The sequence below is a fragment of the Schistocerca piceifrons genome, chromosome X (assembly GCF_021461385.2).
Source record: "Schistocerca piceifrons isolate TAMUIC-IGC-003096 chromosome X, iqSchPice1.1, whole genome shotgun sequence".
Lineage (NCBI taxonomy): Eukaryota > Metazoa > Arthropoda > Insecta > Orthoptera > Acrididae > Schistocerca > Schistocerca piceifrons.
The window spans coordinates 264722748-264741457 of NC_060149.1; the positions used below are offsets into that span (position 1 = coordinate 264722748).

Below are 18710 nucleotides of genomic sequence, written 5' to 3' on the forward strand. Positions count from 1 at the left end.
AATATGCCATTTATCACATCAAATGGAAATTCTGTCTAAGCCATCCTGTATCCTTCTACACACATTCAACAATGATTCTTTCCCATATACAACAGCATCATCAGAAAACAGTTCTAGATTGCTACTTACCCTACCCTTCAGATAATTCACATTCCTTAATTCTAGAACAATAAATATTGACAGATGAAGTGCTTGCTCCCTTTGTTATCTGCAGACAAACCACTGACACAAAAAGTTAGGAGGAGCAATTATCTGATTCAAATTTTAGTTTTATGTTTACTTGAGTCTGGCCTGCTAAACATTGTCTTGGGATCATAACCTTGGCTGTCAGTTCTGCAAAAGCCAACATCTGTCTGTGTTTCTGTGAGCCTCATGGGCTAAAGGTGCTCTTTCCAAAATAGTTCCAATGTTTCGGGGCTACTGCAAGACACCTTCCTCAGGGTGTATTGCTAACTGCTAAATGGATGCTAGTTTAATTACTTATATATTGTGGAGGAGTGCTGACATTGGATATGAGGGTGAGGAGGAAGGGTATTAGGTGCTCTTTTATTGGTCTTTGTAATGTGTCATGTCATTGGCAGAAATAGGCATTTTCCTTTAAAGTTTCCTTTATTACTTGCCATTGGTGGAAATTGGTGAATAGTAAATTGTGTGATGACTGCAGTGTAGTGCTGTATACTAACTGCCTAGTATCAGCTAGGGCGCGTCAGCGCTCTGTGTACCCTCCGCCGTTGTGGCCCATCGCATGCCTGTTGCTTTGTGAGAGCTGTCCTTCTGAAAAGCTGTCACTGCTGGCAACCAAGCTGCTGAGAGTAGGTAACCATTTGCTCTATTCATGTTGTAGTAGCACTTGGCTATTTCTATAGCCTCTCTGATCTTCCTCCTCAAGCTAAACAGCTGTTTCACCAGTATGCGGGCCTCTCGAAATTCAGACTTAATCCTGCACTAACCCTGGTGTTCTGCCACCCCTCATTTGTTGTATTGTTTGAGATTATCTTTGCTCCACACAATGCTTGTGGCTACATCAATTTCATAAGAAAGCAACCTCATGAATTTATTATTGATTTTCGGTAGCTACTGGTGTTTCCTATCCTTAGATGCCATCTTTGACCAGCTTCTGGCACTTTCAGTGCCATATATTCATTACCTCTGTGCTTGGACCTTAAAGAAGTTCCCTATAATTTTACAATGTTATACTGACTTTTGGTGATCATAAATAGTTTACAGAAGTCTAAATAATACTGATAATACAGTTTTTAACACTTGTGCCTTTAGGAAATTTATATGTTGCTTTATCAAGTGCCCTCAAAGCTCTCTTTTGTTGTGAGATCTGCAGAACACAATGAATGGGTCACTTATTGAACAAATCAAAGTACACTATGTGAATACATAACTTATACTGTTGTATAATAATTTTGTATAGTATTTCTGGGCAATACATTATATTTTATAGTATATGTCATTAAAAAGTTCGTTCAGTTATTCAATGAAATCTGCTTGTTAGAAACTGATGAAGGTTGTGCTGATATTCTACAGTGATGTGGTGCTACTTGAAATTAGTAAATCTTGATATTTGCAGTATCTATTAGTATGTAAATGTGCTTTACTTTCTTGACGCAAAAAGAGTCAGTGATTGCTCCAGCCTATTTCTGGAATTAGGGGGCTAATGATGGCATCAAAGTTCCACGAGTCTCACAAAACAGACTCAATGTGAGGCTTCCACATGTAGCCAATTTCATATTTAGGGCAGAGTACCATTGAGATACAATGCCCTATTGTGCAAGTATGTAGCAAGGATGTGTTAAAGAGAACATTAAGAAGGTGCATGCTTTTATATTTGGGAATATGATAGATAATGTCACTCTGTTGTTAAATGCATTAAAATGCAAGTACAAAGAATTGCCTCTTTGCTAACAAAACACAATTCAGTCTTCTAATATAAGGTTCACCATCACAGAGCAGAATTAGTTTAACAGCCCGCATCTCGTGGTCGTGCGGTAGCGTTCTCGCTTCCCACGCCCGGGTTCCCGGGTTCGATTCCCGGCGGGGTCAGGGATTTTCTCTGCCTCGTGATGGCTGGGTGTTGTGTGTTGTCCTTAGGTTAGTTAGGTTTAAGTAGTTCTAATTTCTAGGGGACTGATGACCATAGACGTTAAGTCCCATAGTGCTCAGAGCCAATTAGTTTAACATTGAATTGAATAACTTATAAAGTTAAACAGGTTTCAGTCTCTTTTGACAATAGCTGTCTTTCTCCTACTACAATATTGTATTCAAATCTATGACTTATCTGAAGTCAAGTCAAAATTTGTTCAGGGTGCAGTCGGGTGCAGTCGGATCAAACAAAGTCAGGTAGCCTACTGAAAAAATCTCTTAGGAATGAATGCACTATAGAATGTGCTGTCATCACATACCACTTCCGCTCTCCACAAACCTCTCCTCCTTGTTCTGTATTGGAACCAGTTTTTATGAGTGGGCACTGTGCAGGTGAACAGAATGGCCATACTTTGCCATTTGGGCTAAGAATGGTAGAACTTTGAGTAAAAACTTTAAAGAAATGCAACCATTGTTGTTTGGGGGATATTTTTGTTGATCAATGCAATTTTTGGGCAATACTGGCAAATCCAAGTGTATTGTTATGCACTAATTTTAAATTAATGTTATTTTTAATGGTGTTTACCGCTCTGCTGCCTTGTGAATTACTGAAATATTTGAATCACAAAGTACTACCCATCTCCAAATAATGACTCCAGTGTCAACATTAACCTGCTATAGATAAGTTATTAAGCTATTATATTAGTGTGCCCACATTTTTAACTTCTGCATTACAACATTTGCGATACGGGGATGTGCGTAACACAACATCAGCCCTTGTGGAGCAATTCCACAATGATGGTTTTCGACAGACATGCTGCCCCCACACAAGTTCTTCATTCTCCAGTGGATTTCTACCAGTGTTTGTTCTGTAGCAGCCAAGAAAATAATAACATGTTGGTCCTCTGTGGACACATTTGGTAATAATGTCGCCAGGGTTTACGATTCTGCATTTACCCCGTGCATGTCAAATAGACACCAATGCCATGCTGATCTCTTACCTACATGCTGATACTTGTATACCCACCTGAGAGTTGTGCTACACTGCATATACACTGCAGCAAAGCCCTCAAAGGGAAACTTTTTGATCAGCCCTTGTATCTTTCAATTTCACTACACGGTAGCCAAACTGTGTGTAATTTCAATGCATTTCTTTCCCTGTACCTTTGTAATAGGAACAAAAACAAGTTTTTTATCAATATGTTACATATTTTCCTTGTCTAAGAAAAAAATTTTGATATTATTCAGTCACTTTCAAACCTTTATTGTGCTTTAATGAATTCACTAAAGGTATGTCTGTCCTCAGTATCTTTCTTAAGTTTGATGGGGTAGACTCCACTGACTGCTCCCATGTACAAAGCCAACATCCATTATCTAACAGCAAGTTGTGGCAATGACCCATGATAATTATAACCTTTATACAGGTATTTGATGCCATGTTGATTTAAGGCTGTAGAAATGGTTCAAATGGCTCTGAGCACTATGCGACTTAACATCTGAGGTCATCAGTCCCCTAGAACTTAGAACTATTTAAACCTAACTAACCTAAGGACATCACACACATCCACACCTGAGGCAAGATTCGAACCTGCGACCCTAGAGGTCGCGCGGTTCCAGACTGAAGTGCCTAGAACTGCTCGGCCACATAAGGTTGTAGAAAACCACACAAATGCATATAGGTCTTCATAAACAGTGTGGCCTAACTCACATTATTTGCAGTAAAGCTCACCTTTTTTTCTATGGGCAGAACCTGACCCAGTGATCTCTCATCACATTGCATCACATCTAACAGAGATCCCCTGCCTGAACACAGCTTAAGTATTCATATCACCAACCAACAATGGGGGAAATATAGTTGGAGCTGTCACTGATTGTAATTCCATACCACATACAGGATACCATCTTCATGCTGGAAAACCCACTATAATATCAGTGATGAGTGGCAAATATTTTCTTCTCTTAATAATGACACACATTATAAACACTTTTCTGTGTGACATATTCATATACATTTAACTCTGGTTTAGTTATGTATGCTGTCATATTTGTTAAATTCTATTGTAAACTGACATGTATACACATTTCTTTATCAACAGGTACCAATACTTAACCATTGGTGGCAGACAGAAACTGGCCATTCAATAACTGCAACATGTGTTGGATATGGTCATAGTACAAAACCACCAATGTACTCAGCGGGAATGCCTTTTCCTGGGTTTGATGGCAAGTTTACAATCTTTATTAATCTACTTACTGTAAAATGCATCTAAAGTGGAAAGACCACACACAAAGAAGTAGATCTAGTTTGGTATTTTTTTCAGTGGCACAAAACAAAGTTATGGAAATCCACTTTTTTTACTTAGTGCACCATTCAATGTACTCTCATGTTATGTTGGAAACAACAGCAGATTCGACATATATGAGACTAGGAATTAATATGATCTCCAATAGTCAGTATTTAATCTGATACAGAAAGATATAAACTATGCATCTTTAAAGTTAATGAATCATATCATCCCCAGATTAAATGTTCTGAGACATAACAAAAATAATATTAATAACACAACTTGACAAGAAGAAGGGACCGGTTGGTAGGACATGTTCTTAGGCATCAAGGGATCACAAATTTAGACTTAGAGGGCAGCGTGGTGGGTAAAAATCGTAGAGGGAGACCAAGAGATGAATACACTAAGCAGATTCAGAAGGATGTAGGTTGCAGTAAGTACTGGGAGATGAAGAAGCTTGCACAGGATAGAGTAGCATGGAGAGCTGCATCAAACCAGTCTCAGGACTGAAGACCACAACAACAACAACAAGCATATTTCATAGTTCAAAGCTTACAAATCGAGACTGTTCATACTCTTCTTTTGCATCACTTAAAAGCTCACTGATACCCACCGAAACATAATGAGTTACGGAAATTCTGAGTATAATTAATTTTATATAATTAATGACATGATGAGTTTGTGTACAGATCTTCAGAACTAACTGAATTCAATTTTAATTCTGGAGTGATATTGTGCCTGTGTCTCAGATACTCTCAACTAAACTTATTGTCATAAATCTTTGTATTTATCAATATAACATTAAATTATCTAAATTATATGTATTTTTCGGTTAGTATTTAATGCCTAATAAACCATGTAATTCATAAATGTTTTGTTGAAATTTTCATTTACTTTCACTTATAGTTCTGTATTTATCTGAATGCAGTTCACATTTTGCGGCATGATGGCACTGAGTCAGACAGGAATGAACTGGGTCGCATTGTGTGCAAGCTACCTTTACCGCCTGGTACAATGTCCACCTTGTACAAAGCTGATGACAGGTTCAAGCAAATATACTTCACCAAATTTCCTGTAAGTAATTCTCCAAATATCATTTTCAACTGAACTTGTTTTTCTATAACTACTGTAAAAAGTGATTTACTAGTATGATTAAAAATAAATATGTCCTCAAAAAATACTGTACTATAATACATCATATAATATTTGTTGACTGTGTCATAGAAAAGTATTCCATTGACTCAGCTTTTCTGTAATCCCCTGAATTCTAAAGGAATAAATCATCATCATTGAGGAAATCATTGATTTTATGCCATGCATCTGCCAGGTGTGACAGTTGTCTAATGTCACATCTGGTGGATGCAGGTGTAAGCAGGTGAGCAGATAACATGAATTCAATAGCAATTATTAAGTGATGTGTGAAACTACTCCCTTCCCAATCCAGCATTACCTTATTCACTTTTGAAAATATGTATGCAAAGTACTCCACTACTGAACATGAACGTTGAATGTAATCTTAATAGTTCATAACGCATTCTATCAGTCAACAGATTTCTGGTGTATTTTATATTCAGGACTAAGGAAAGTGGTCAAAATTTAATATTGAATATGTTGTATACACAATGATTTCTGCAGAAAAAGTCCTTTTTGTCCAATGGAAATTGGCTTGAAATAAATCCAAATTAAGACTTTTTTTGTTTCTTAAATGAGATTTATTTTCCTTTATGTCTTGGTTGATTTTTAGTTGCATGTTTGTTCAAAATAATGCTCATTTGGAATAAAGTCACATTTTTCAACATAACAGGAGATCTTTTTATAATAGGCTGAAAAAAAAAAAAAAAAAAAAAAAAAAAAAAAAAAAAAAAAAAAAAAAAAAAAAAAACCTGAATGGTGACCACTCGAACAAAGCAAACTGAAGAGACAAAGAGCTGTGTTCTAGCACCTATTTAAAGGACATTGTTGTGTGTTTAACATCTAAAACCAAACTGAACTAACCATCTTGAACTTGGCACATTTTTATGGATGCCTACCAGAATATTCTATATTCCTCTAATATCATTTTAATTATTTTACTTACATCTTGCTATAATTCTGTACCTGATATTTGGATAGACACCAGTGCACCAGGCTGCCAGTGCACTACACTTCCAATATTCCACCAACAGCATTTGTGAAGGCTGGTCACCAGATGCTGCCTGTGATCAGCCACATGACTTGTGCACATGTCACAGCACCCAACAACAACCACCACAGTGACAGGAGCACTCCTTGCTCCCATCTTGCTGATACTGGTTCTACTGGTTCATGCACCATGACAGCATCATTTGCCCTAAATGCTAGGTCCTCCAATATTTTTTTCCTCTCTCTCTCTCTCTCTCTCTCTCTCTCTCTGTCTCTACTGAAAGATTTCCTTATATGCTTGTGATGGATAGTGGTCCTTATATGCTTGTGACAGTTAATGATTCACAGTTTGTGCCTTAGGCCTTCCATGATTTCTGTGCCCCTCAAGACATTCATCACATGACTGCTCCTCCTTTTGACCAAAGCCTAACTGGGTCTGAACATCTCAACCACATGGTCAAGGTTCAAATGAAGAAGTACTTCATGGACTCCTCGACGGACGATGCCTTGACGCACTTTTTGAGTTTCTACATCAGTGGGTTCAAATGGTTCAAATGGCTCTGAGCACTATGGGACTCAACTGCTGAGGTCATTAGTCCCCTAGAACTTAGAACTAGTTAAACCAAACTAACCTAAGGACATCACACACATCCATGCCCGAGGCAGGATTCGAACCTGTAACCGTAGCAGTCTCGCGGTTTCAGACTGCAGTGCGAGATCCGAGCGGCCACTTCGGCCAGCCTACATCAGTGGGGGATCGAAGTCTGGCCATGATGCTCCATAGTCACCAGCCCCACACCCTCCTCCCCTGCTCCACCTGCTCATGCTGCCCCACCAATGCCCATTGGCGTGGCCCTCATTGGTAGTTCGGTCTTGGGCCCCACAGACTGGACTGGATTCCAGCCACAGTCCACAGGTGCCTTCCCACAATCCTTCAGAGCAACCAGAAATTCTACTGCAGGATGGGCTCGCATATTTGGATCCTTCTACACTGGCATCTCCAATGTCCCCAACTGAGTAGCTGGCACCTTCACTATTGCCACACTTCCACCACATTGAGCAATCATATGTCTAGATGCAGCCAGTGCCATTTTCAGTGGTCCTCTCTTATGTTACTTTGTGGGGGAAAGACCACTGCATGTGTCTGTGACAGCACCATTTCTATCCCTACTCATTGGTTCCAGCCTGGAATTTCTTTCTTTCTACCACTGTTACCACCACCTGTGGTATCTACTACAGAGGCCATAGACATTTGAACAGTTGCCCTCATGCCAGCATCGGTGGAGCACCCTTTCCCCAAGGAGGAAGGAATGCTATAAAACTGTACGTAATACTTAGAAATGCACTGTGGCAATAGGCCATCAGCATGCTACACTTAGAGATTACTGAGCAAGGTGGTGCAGTGGTTAGCCCGCTGGACTCACATTCGGGAGGATGATGGTTCAAACCGGCATCCGGGCACCCTGATTTATGGTGTCTGTGATTTCCCTAAATCACTTCAGGCAAATGCTTGGTTGGTTCCATTGGAAGGACATGGCTGACTTCCTTCCCCGTCCTTCCCTAATCTGATTGGACCAATATCCTTGCTGTTTGGTTCCTTCCTCCAAATCAACCTACCAACCAACTTAGAATATTCTGCTAATGGCATCTGCACAGGCTGTCCACCAGAAGTTGCCTGTAGTGGGCCACATGACTTGTGCACGTGGCATAGTATCCACTGCTCCATCTACCAGAGCCCTCCTCTTTATAAGTGCAGTGCAGCAGGCATTCACTTTCATTTTGTGTTCATACTTATCGTCAGCAACTGTTTGCATTGGTCTTGGATTGCTTCTATGATTGTGTCTACATTTTCAACTATTGTTCGCTTGTGTGTGGAAGAAGAATAAACTTTGGTTCACTGTGGCCATGCTGCTGTTTGTGTCTTTCAGCATGATACACATCTAGTTTTCAAAACATTATAAATGTAAACAAACTTGTATGTTCTTTTGAGCAGAAAATCAGAGCACTAAAATAGTGACAATAGGTATGTCAAATAATTATGATTTAAAGATAGAATATTCCTTAATGGAATACCTATGGGACTTTTGTTGCAGGATGTTACATTAAATACAAAATGTTTTTGCAAAGCTGACTACATTGTTATAAATAAAAGAGAACAATTATATAATGAATAATGAACTGTAGTGTGCAACACTTTAAATAAAATTTCATAATTTGGCAAGTTTTAGTGACATTTGGTATTACTTGAGTAAATTAAGCACTGGAAAACTACAGTGTTTTTGATGAACATTTATTTTCAAAATTATGTTTTAAGCTATTCTTTTTAGATTTAAAGTGAGATTAATAGGATGACTAATTCTGTGGAATATTATGTTTATGTATTGAGACTTAGAGGTAACTTCTTATTAACCATTAACAGTAAATAGAATTATTGTTACTACAAAAGCTCCAATGTATCTTGTACTTCATTAGAAGCTACATATCATACCTTTCAAAATTAAAATGGTTTCTATTACTTCAAGTGGTATCAAACTGTTCATTTTGTCAAACTGTCCAAAATGTTGTGAATATAATAGAGGGAAACATTCCACGTGGGAAAAATATATCTAAAAACAAAGATGATGTGATTTACCAAACGAAAGTGCTGGCAGGTCGATAGACACACAAACAAATACAAACATACACACAAAATTCAAGCTTTCGCAACAAACGGTTGCTTCATCAGGAAAGATGAAGCAACTATTTGTTGCAAAAGCTTGAATTTTGTGTGTATGTTTGTGTTTGTTTGTGTGTCTATCGACCTGCCAGCACTTTCGTTTGGTAAGTCACATCATCTTTGTTTTTAGATATGTCCAAAATGTTGGTTCTTTACAACTGTTAGGTCATGTTAAATAAATGATGAAGATGCCTGTCTTTTTATATTCATGGAATATTTAAGATGGTTGACATGAGGGCAGTATTCTCTTCAAAGGAAGAACGCATTGACACACTTCATAGTGTGCTATTACTTCAAAGTTGCATTATAAGTTGAAATCACAATCATGAAGAGTAAATAAATTGAATAACAGTCCAAGCAGAAAATTTTGTCCTATCTAAAATACTGCAGGACACAAATAAACAGGAAATAAACTAAGAAAGGTACATTAATAAAGTTAATTAAACATCACAGAATATTTAAATAAAATTTCCTTCCATGAAATGTATTTTTCTTTTTTAGAATGTATGTCAACAATGCAGTCTCACTTAAAAATATTATGGTAAGTAATTTCTATTAACTATTCCTAGTGTGAATTTTCATGCAAAATGCACAATAAAGGATTATAAACAGTTTACCCAAATCAACAGATGGCTCTGAGCACTATGGGACTTAACTTCTGAGGTCATCAGTCCCCTAGAACTTAGAACTACTTAAACTTAACAAACCTACGGACATCACATACATCCAGGTCCGAGGCAGGATTCGAATGTGCGACGGTAGCAGTCACACGGTTCCAGACTGTAGCGCCTAGAACCTCTCGGCCACTTCAGCTGGCCAAATCAACACAAAATTCAGTTACTATGAAAATCCTCAAATAGGCCCTAAATTATTTTTTAACAAATACAGGGCCACATTTTTTTTACACATTTTTGTATGAGCAGAACTATCAGAACATATGTTATGTTATCTTTATGCAGATAAATTTCTCAGTATTATAGAGATGAAGTAACATCCACTTGAAAAACAAGATTTCTGTAAAGTATGGAATGAGGACTTTATTCTCTTGATTTATGCAGGGCCTTGCAGCACACCCTCAGTGCTCATTTCACCATCCATTTGGTTTAGCTTCTATATCCTCCAGATGAAAAAAATAAAAAATAAAACTAATGAAAGTAAAAAACAGATAAGAGTGAGTAGGACTCACATAATAATGATAATAATAATACTGATAATGATAATAATTTCATGTGGCTCTGTGGCCTGGTGTAAGTCTTTCTATTGGGCATCACTTTGGCAGCTTATGTGTCCCTAACTTCCCCTAGTTATCCAACCAAGGAAAGGGGATATACGGTTTAATATACCATACAAACTATGTGTTGTTTCTGGTGACTTCTCATAGCATTGATAAGTGAAAGCTAGATTAAAATGAAAGACTAGAGCAAAATGAACATTGAAAAATCTGTGCTCCAACCAACATTCGATTCCACAACCTCCCAGTTTCCAGGTGCTTGCTTTACTGCTAGACCACAGGATCAACAGATAGTTCATCTGTAGGTTTTGGTGAGTGAGTTTGTGAATATCAAAAATTGTGACATAAATGGCTGTATCTTTTAACAGTATTGACTTAGAAGCTTAAATGTTTTACACCACCAAGGAACAATAGACTTTAGTATGTAACATAAATTCCAGCTTAATACATTGGCCTGTTCCTGAAGGGAATGGGTCTTAATAGACAGATGGGAGGAAAACAAGGTGACCCTATAAGGGCTCTGTTTTTACTGACTGAGGTATCGAAACCTATAAACATACTTTTGGCACTACATTCTTTAAGGTTTTTTGGTTGTGTTATGTTATTAATTCTTTCATAGTGGTAGTGTCCAAGGTATTCCTTAATATGCTTTTATCAACCCAGTTCACAAAAAAGGAGACAAAATAGTATTAGTAAACTATGTATCCCTCTCGTTTTTGCATAAATGAGAAAGTGATGTAAAACAAAAACTAACTGTGCAGAAAATAAATGTCAGTGATAAACAGTTAGATTTTATAAGGATTAAAGAGGCAACATCCACTTTGACAATCCACAAATATTGCAATTTTTTCATTCTACATATGGAACTTCACATCTGTAAAAGTTGTGGTCATAGCTGCTACGATTGTGTTGAATTCTCATTCCACACTGCTGTGTTGATAAAGACATGCTGTAAGCACACCACAATTTTTTGTGTAATTTATCTTGATAATGCACAAAGAGGTGAAATTAACTATATCCCCCAATCACGTAGAATGGTGCTTCCATGCATAGACGTGGGGTGACAGGGAAGCTTGGAGAGGGATGAGGTCGGCCCATGTGTTGTGGCAGAGAGTGGGCAAACAAACTCTATATTGCCAAACTGTGTTTCAGTGGACAGCATTCATGTTCATTTGCCTACAGTACATCATTTTATACATTCAGGTCCATGAGGGGGACTAATAAATTTTAAATCTCATTTTGATCAATCATCTACATGAAAGAAATCTCTATAGCTGACATTATGTGATGTCAAAAGGTGAGAACAGCTGATACAGCTTTGTGAAGACATCAACTACAATTTTTCTCAAAATGATGATTGTCTAATGAGAAGGGCGCTGAAACTGGTTGCAGTAACTGTCATTTATTGAGAGTTGGACTGTATTATAAAAATGTAATACACAACAAAATCAACTTCAAACACAAACCAAAATGATTACATTTGCTTGACAACAGCTTCTACTCCATAGATTTTTTTAAAAAAATGTGGATGTGTTTGACATATAGTCAAGTTTAAACCATCGTGCATAAAAAGGAATTACTGATAGCAAAGACTAATGCAAAAGACTATGTTGTTACAATCTCTGCTGTCTCCAGGCATTATGAGTGTTAACTAACTCCTTCAATATTACATTGAGAGACCACATTTATGGTCCATTGAACAGGCAAACAATTAACCATCTTTTTTCAAAAAAATGTGTGGGAAATTGTAATTGAAAATGTTGAAAAGCACTGGTATCTTGACAGGTAACCCTTCCTATCATTTTAAGTAATTTCTCCAGTTTGTGCCTTGAAGGTGACATGGGTTTGCTTGATAAAGTATCAGAGTTTTTGACTAATTTATCAGGCAGCAGTCTCATGTTTTATGAGAGCATACTATGCACTGGTAAACTCTTAACTTGTCCTTGGACAATATGTTGAACATTATAGACTGCATACTTCATTGGATACAAATTCCTAATCAATAAAGGTTAGGAAATTCTCACATACCTGGTATGCAATTGATATGCTAATGCATTTTTTAAGCCACAAGTCCTTAAAACCAAAGTATCTACATTGTAATATCATTATCACCGCTATCTGAGAGTGCCCAAACCTTCTGACTGTAAATTTATGATGGCAGGTTCAAGGCTTTTATCCATCTCCACCTCCCTATCAAAGTATGTTTCCGGAAGCTTTTCAGCATGTCACACACAGTGTACCCATGCTGAAGGGGGGTATGTCGTCTATTGCTTCATGTACAGGCAATTCAATGTCTGTTATCTTGAATCTTCCCCCTCCCCCCTCCCTCCCCCCCCCAATGCCACACATCCCTCTCTCCCTCTACCACATAGCATTTAAGCTGTGCCCAAATTAATTCCATCTGGTTGCACTGATGGCGATATGTAGGTACACACAAACCCGTGTGACCACATTCAGGTGCAAGAGAGTCAAGTTTGTATGTTCTGTCACTTGCCTTGTATGAATTAACAAGCTGCAGGAATTCAGCATGACTCTGGTATATACTTTGTGGAATATTTTTATTTTTAAGCCAGAGCACAACATACACATTTCTGTTGTTTGTACTTGGCATTTTTCTGTAACAGTTGAATTATAACTGCTATGGTACATTAGTGACTGACTCTGAAGCATAAATTGTTCAGTAAGCTTCTCCTTAAAAATGACACCAATCATTTCTGAATGGTAGTCACTGCTATTTTTCTTACACGAAAATACAATTTTACTCTCAGGAATAAAATGAGAAATACAGCCAGCATGCAGAGTAATTATCCAAGAATCATTTGCTATGTGAACTTTCAAACTACCAGCACCATCACTTATTTTTTAGCAGATATTCCTGGAATGATTATGATTTACCCATGTTTAGTCAAAATAATACACTGTTGAACTGCCTCCTTTTCTTGTACTGTACATCTTTATAAGTGATGTGGTCCACCCTGCACCTATGTCACTTCTTTCAATTAAAAACTCTCATGTTAACATATTTGAAGTCAATGTTTTAAAAACGTTTATGGATTGACTAAGTGTGCCTTTTAAGCCAATTTTCCCATGCATAATTTTAACGAGGTTTTTTTTTATGTCAGGTTTTCGCCACTTATATACATTTCAAACATGGAGTACGTTAAAATATTGTTGTCAAAACAATCATTTGTTTTACAGGTTTCTTGTGATTTCATTGCTTCTGAGGCAACACAGGACCAACATTTTCTAAGGTTTCTACAACTCTGACACTTTCATTTCTTCTTCCTACAGATCTCTTGCTGCACCTAAGCTTCTACTGTCCACTTGTGTGTCTTCAAATGTAAACAGTAGGAGTACTGCTTTCAAATTCACATTTGAAAAACTTATAAATGCAGTAAATAATTTTCTCCTCATTTGTCTGTGAAGTACTTCATGACTTATTTATTTTGAAATCACATTCACATATTTACAGTTACACATTAACAGTTGTATTGTTACATGAAAATAACATAAACAATTGAAAGAATAATTCAGTTTTTGCAATGTAAGGTAATAGTTCTGCATGCAAGAGAGAGATTGAAACTTCATGGCAGATTAAAACTGTGTGCCGGGACGAGACTTGAACTCAAGACCTTTGCCTTTCGCTGGCAAGTGGTCTACCATCTGAACTACCCAAGCATGACTCATGCCCCGTCCTCACAGCTTTACTTCTGCCAGTACCTCGTCTCCTACCTTCCAAACTTTACAGAGGTGCTCCTGTGAGAGGAGAGGAGAGAGGTTCTCACTATCTGTCCATAACTTGCAGCTAGCCACTTGGAAAGACAAAGAATCTTATTGGCTGCTAGCGGTTAATGGAGAGGGTTGTGCAGAATGGCTGAAAGTTGGACCACTTTCCTACATGAAGGGGACTTTAATTGCTCATAGTGAAATAAAGTGTTAATTTAAAAATAGGAAAATATATGCAGGAAAATATATTCTTCCAAATAATTTAAAGCATCTTACGACCCATACATAAAGAAGACTATTGAAACTACATGATGATCTGTAATGCACTAATTGCTGCCAAAAATATTAATATTTGAACAGCTATTAGTCCATTATAGACCATCACAGTAAATAAATTCCATTCTATACATGCAAATACATTTTATGTTAAACAATTTAAACCTCTGAAACATCCATGTTATCAAATACTTTCAATTTTCAGGGTTATTATGACACCATGGACGCTGGATACATTGATGAAAATGGCTATGTGTATGTAACAGCTCGCGATGATGATGTAATAAATGTAGCAGGGCACAGGATGTCCACTGCCGCTCTTGAAGATGTGGTTCTCAGCCATCCTGATGTGGGAGATGCTGCAGTTGTGGGTGTTCCAGAACCTACAAAAGGGGAGATACCACTTTGTTTATATATGATAAGATCAAGTAAGTGAATTTCAAATCATTTCATTTTTTTTCCTGTAAAAATACAGGTGAGTAAAATATGATTCTCAAAATTATTCATATGTCTTGTGTACAACAGAGCTACTCAGCATCAGAAAAAAATCACTAAGCGTGCATACTTGATTCCTTTGGTGAATTTTCTTCAGTGGCAGAAACCATATTAAAATTTGTGCCATAAATGATAAATATTAACTGAGAAAGGTTGTAGCAGATATCTTATCATTTTTTAGTATTATAAGAAAGCTTTGTAGCCTGTTTGAAAAGTTGACAAGTAACATCTCTTGTATCAAAAATTTTGTTTTGATATTCATAAGGATTCTGCTTGGTATTATTGAAGTGAATTCTCAAAAATACAGTTTTGGGGTAGAAAGTAAATTTATCAAGGGACTGGTGGTGTGCACAAATCAATTGCTAACTGATTCCATTGTGGGAATAATTAGTAAACATTAACTTCCTTACATCAGTGTAGTTAAATGATAATTAATGTGCCTTCTACATAGCTGCAATTTCCTTATTATCTGTAATATTAATCCACATTGTACAGTACATATAACATGAATTGCATTATATTAATCATTGTGTTTCTTATACTGATTAATAGCAATTTTTTCTGAAATATCTCTAAGAACTGAAAGATACCACAGGAAGAAGAATCCCTAATTTCAGATTTCTTAATATTTAAAACTTATTTTTATTGTTGTCTACATCACATACAGAATAAAACTATAGCATCCAGCTGTATATATGGAGCAGGGTTTTCAATACAGTATATTACAATGTATATTTTGCAGTGAGTGTCTGAAGATGGTTTGACAATCATAAATGTTTTTTTAAAAAAGCTTCCAGAAACCTGTATTTGATCACTTTCTTCTTTCTTGGCAATGTCAGATATATCTAATTTAAGAGTCACAGGTGAAGATAACAACAAGTATGGTCTCAAAAAAATTACAGGTATGCTACATCAAGTAGATCAAATAAATGTCATCACATAATTTCAAGGGAGACATTTGATGCAGCAAATGAATACTGCCATGCAGTGAAGAAAGTGAGCTACAGAGCTGAAATAAATTGATCATATCAACTTTTAATGAAACAAAGAAAGGGGAGAACAGCATGAACTTGAAAAGTGAATATGTGGGCACAGGTGAAACCCTCTTTGTCTAGCATATAGAGAGTGGTAATATGACTGAAATTTATTTTTTTTATATTGGCACACTATATGCTACTATGCTGCTAATCATGTGCTAACTTGATCTACAGAACAGTTAAGCTTAGATGCGTTTTTAAAATGGTCATATTGTGTTTTTTTGAAATGGATAAAGTGAAATATCATGTCATCATAAAGCTCTTTGTATCAGAAATATTTAACATTTATTGAGGCCATCAATTTCAGGAAATACCCCAAAGTCAGCTTCAAGCAGCTGTTAATAAGACTACAGAACAGCTAAATAGATGGTTTGGGGGGAATAAACTTATGATAAACACCAAAAAACAACATTCCTAAATTTCTATTTAAAAGGTGATGCATGCTGCACCAGTGTGACAATAAACTCCAACAAAATTTCATCTTCTCCAGAAACAAAGTTTTTAGGCTTATGGCTTCAGAATAACTTCAAATGGCACACAATTATGAACAAAATTACTGGAACACTAAAGAAAATATGTTGCAGTCTGTGTTTACTCTCTGTCAAAGCAAATTATAGCACTGTCAGAACTGCCTACTTTGCCCAATTCCACAGCGTCCTACTGTATGGAATTATTTTCTGGGGTAATACACCACCTAGTTCAGTCATCTTCTTAACTCAAAAAAGAACTGTAAAAGCAATGCAATGTGCTCAACAAACAGATTCTTGCAAACCCCTCTTTCAAAAGCTATCAAATCTCCATCTTCCCTGTCTGTATATATTAGAAACCTGTAAATATAGTAGAAAGAATTTAAAAGATGTAAATGAAAATTTCAATATCCATGAACATGATACAAGACAAAAGGAAAAGTTTCATGTCGAGTCAATAAGTACATCGCCTATAAAACCTCCACAGTAAACAACGCTATACAAATTTACAATTTAGTCTTCTGTATAAAGTAAAAGACATATCATCATTCTTACTCTTTTGTACAACCCTAAGGGCATTCTTATTGGATCATTGCTTCTATTCAGTAACAGAATTTCTAGAGCATTTAACATTCAAAAGACTTGTAACAAGACAGTGCAACTACTGCAAGAACCTTTGTGGATAAAGCTAAAATTCTTGTAGCTGCTGAATATATATAAAACATTCCACGTGGGAAAAATATATCTAAAAACACAGATGATGTGACTTACCGAACGAAAGTACTGGCAGGTCGATAGACACACAAACATACACATGAAATTCAAGCTTTCGCAACAAACTGTTGCCTCATCAGGAAAGAGGGAAGGAGAGGGAAAGACGAAAGGATGTGGGTTTTAAGGGAGAGGGTAAGGAGTCATTCCAATCCCAGGAGCGGAAAGACTTACCTTAGGGGGAAGAAAGGGGTATACACTTGCACACACACACACACACACACACACACACACACACACACACACACATTCATCCACACATACACAGACACAAGCAGACATTTGTATATATATGGGTTTTAGCTCCTCAATTTTATAGGCATTTTAAGGAGCTCAGAGTACCTCTGTATAAAAGAAGAATGTTTTGTGAATACAATAATGCCAAAGAAGACAAGTAGTCCCTCTTTAAATTAGAGTTATAAATGTTCATAGATGTTATCTGTTTACATTTGGCAGACCTAAAATATCAGCAGATAGCTTTTATTAGTCTAGCAACAAAAACTTACACCTACAATACATATTAACTCTGTTGTTGCTGCTAGAAATGAAAAAAATGAAGTTGCTATGAATACACATGACTGGCTAAATGTCTTGAAGAATAGTAATGGCAACAAAGTAACTCACATAACTAAATAATCTACCCAGTTCATCTTTAGCTACAAAGATAGTGGACCCTGAAAGATGGACATTAATGGAAATAAATTTCCTTACCTCATCTTTCTCGAAGAAAATGGTCCCATTGGGTTTCCTGGTGCACCAATTCCAGCAGGGAGCACAAAACAACAAAAATATCATCTTTTAGGAACATCAAGACCTATTGCAAAGAAGAATAAAAAGATGTTCTGTGTCCTGAAGTAATACAAATATTTTGTAAAAAAGAAAAGAGAGAGAGGGAGAGAGACTCAATTGGGAGTCAATTTATTTTATTTTAAATTTTTGTACACTATAAGTGGTATGGGTTTGAAGGGATTAACCACTTAATGTGTGATGTTAGCTTAAAAAAGTTTGTAGCTTTGGCAAAGGATATATCAAGGTTAACGTACAGGGTGATTGTTTCCACCATGTACATACTCAAGGGATTGATCAATGATCAATGAGTGGATATGGAACAAAAAAGGTGTAATGAACTTATGTCCAGAAATGCATGTTTCCCATGCTAGAGACCGTTTATTCAATCATACATTGTTAGGGACTATGGTCTAATACATGCAGTATCAAGCAGGCACAGGTAAGTATGTGTTGAGAATAGTTTAAATGTGCCTCAACACATGCCTGTACATGCCATAGCATGTTCTGTCTCACAAATTCACATCAGTCATGCTGCATCTGAACAAAGTCAAAGGCAGCATGAATATGCTGCTCCAGTGACTTCACATCTGGTATGGGCTCTGCATATACGACACTTTTGAGATGGCCCCATAACCAGACATGGTTTGAGATGACATGATTGATATGCGACCAGACATTAATGGCAAAATGGGCTGGAGCACCGTC

At 36.9% G+C, this 18710-nt stretch overlaps 1 protein-coding gene across 1 annotated transcript in view; it reads left to right on the plus strand.

The window, feature by feature from the left end:
- LOC124722896 (acyl-CoA synthetase short-chain family member 3, mitochondrial) overlaps window positions 1-18710 on the plus strand; it is a 320410-nt gene that overhangs the window by 265687 nt on the left and 36013 nt on the right. Inside the window, exons 10-12 of the mRNA XM_047248037.1 lie at window positions 4188-4314; window positions 5305-5450; window positions 14652-14874. Coding sequence (XP_047103993.1) covers window positions 4188-4314; window positions 5305-5450; window positions 14652-14874 — 496 coding nt within the window. The remainder of the gene's footprint in view (window positions 1-4187; window positions 4315-5304; window positions 5451-14651; window positions 14875-18710) is intronic.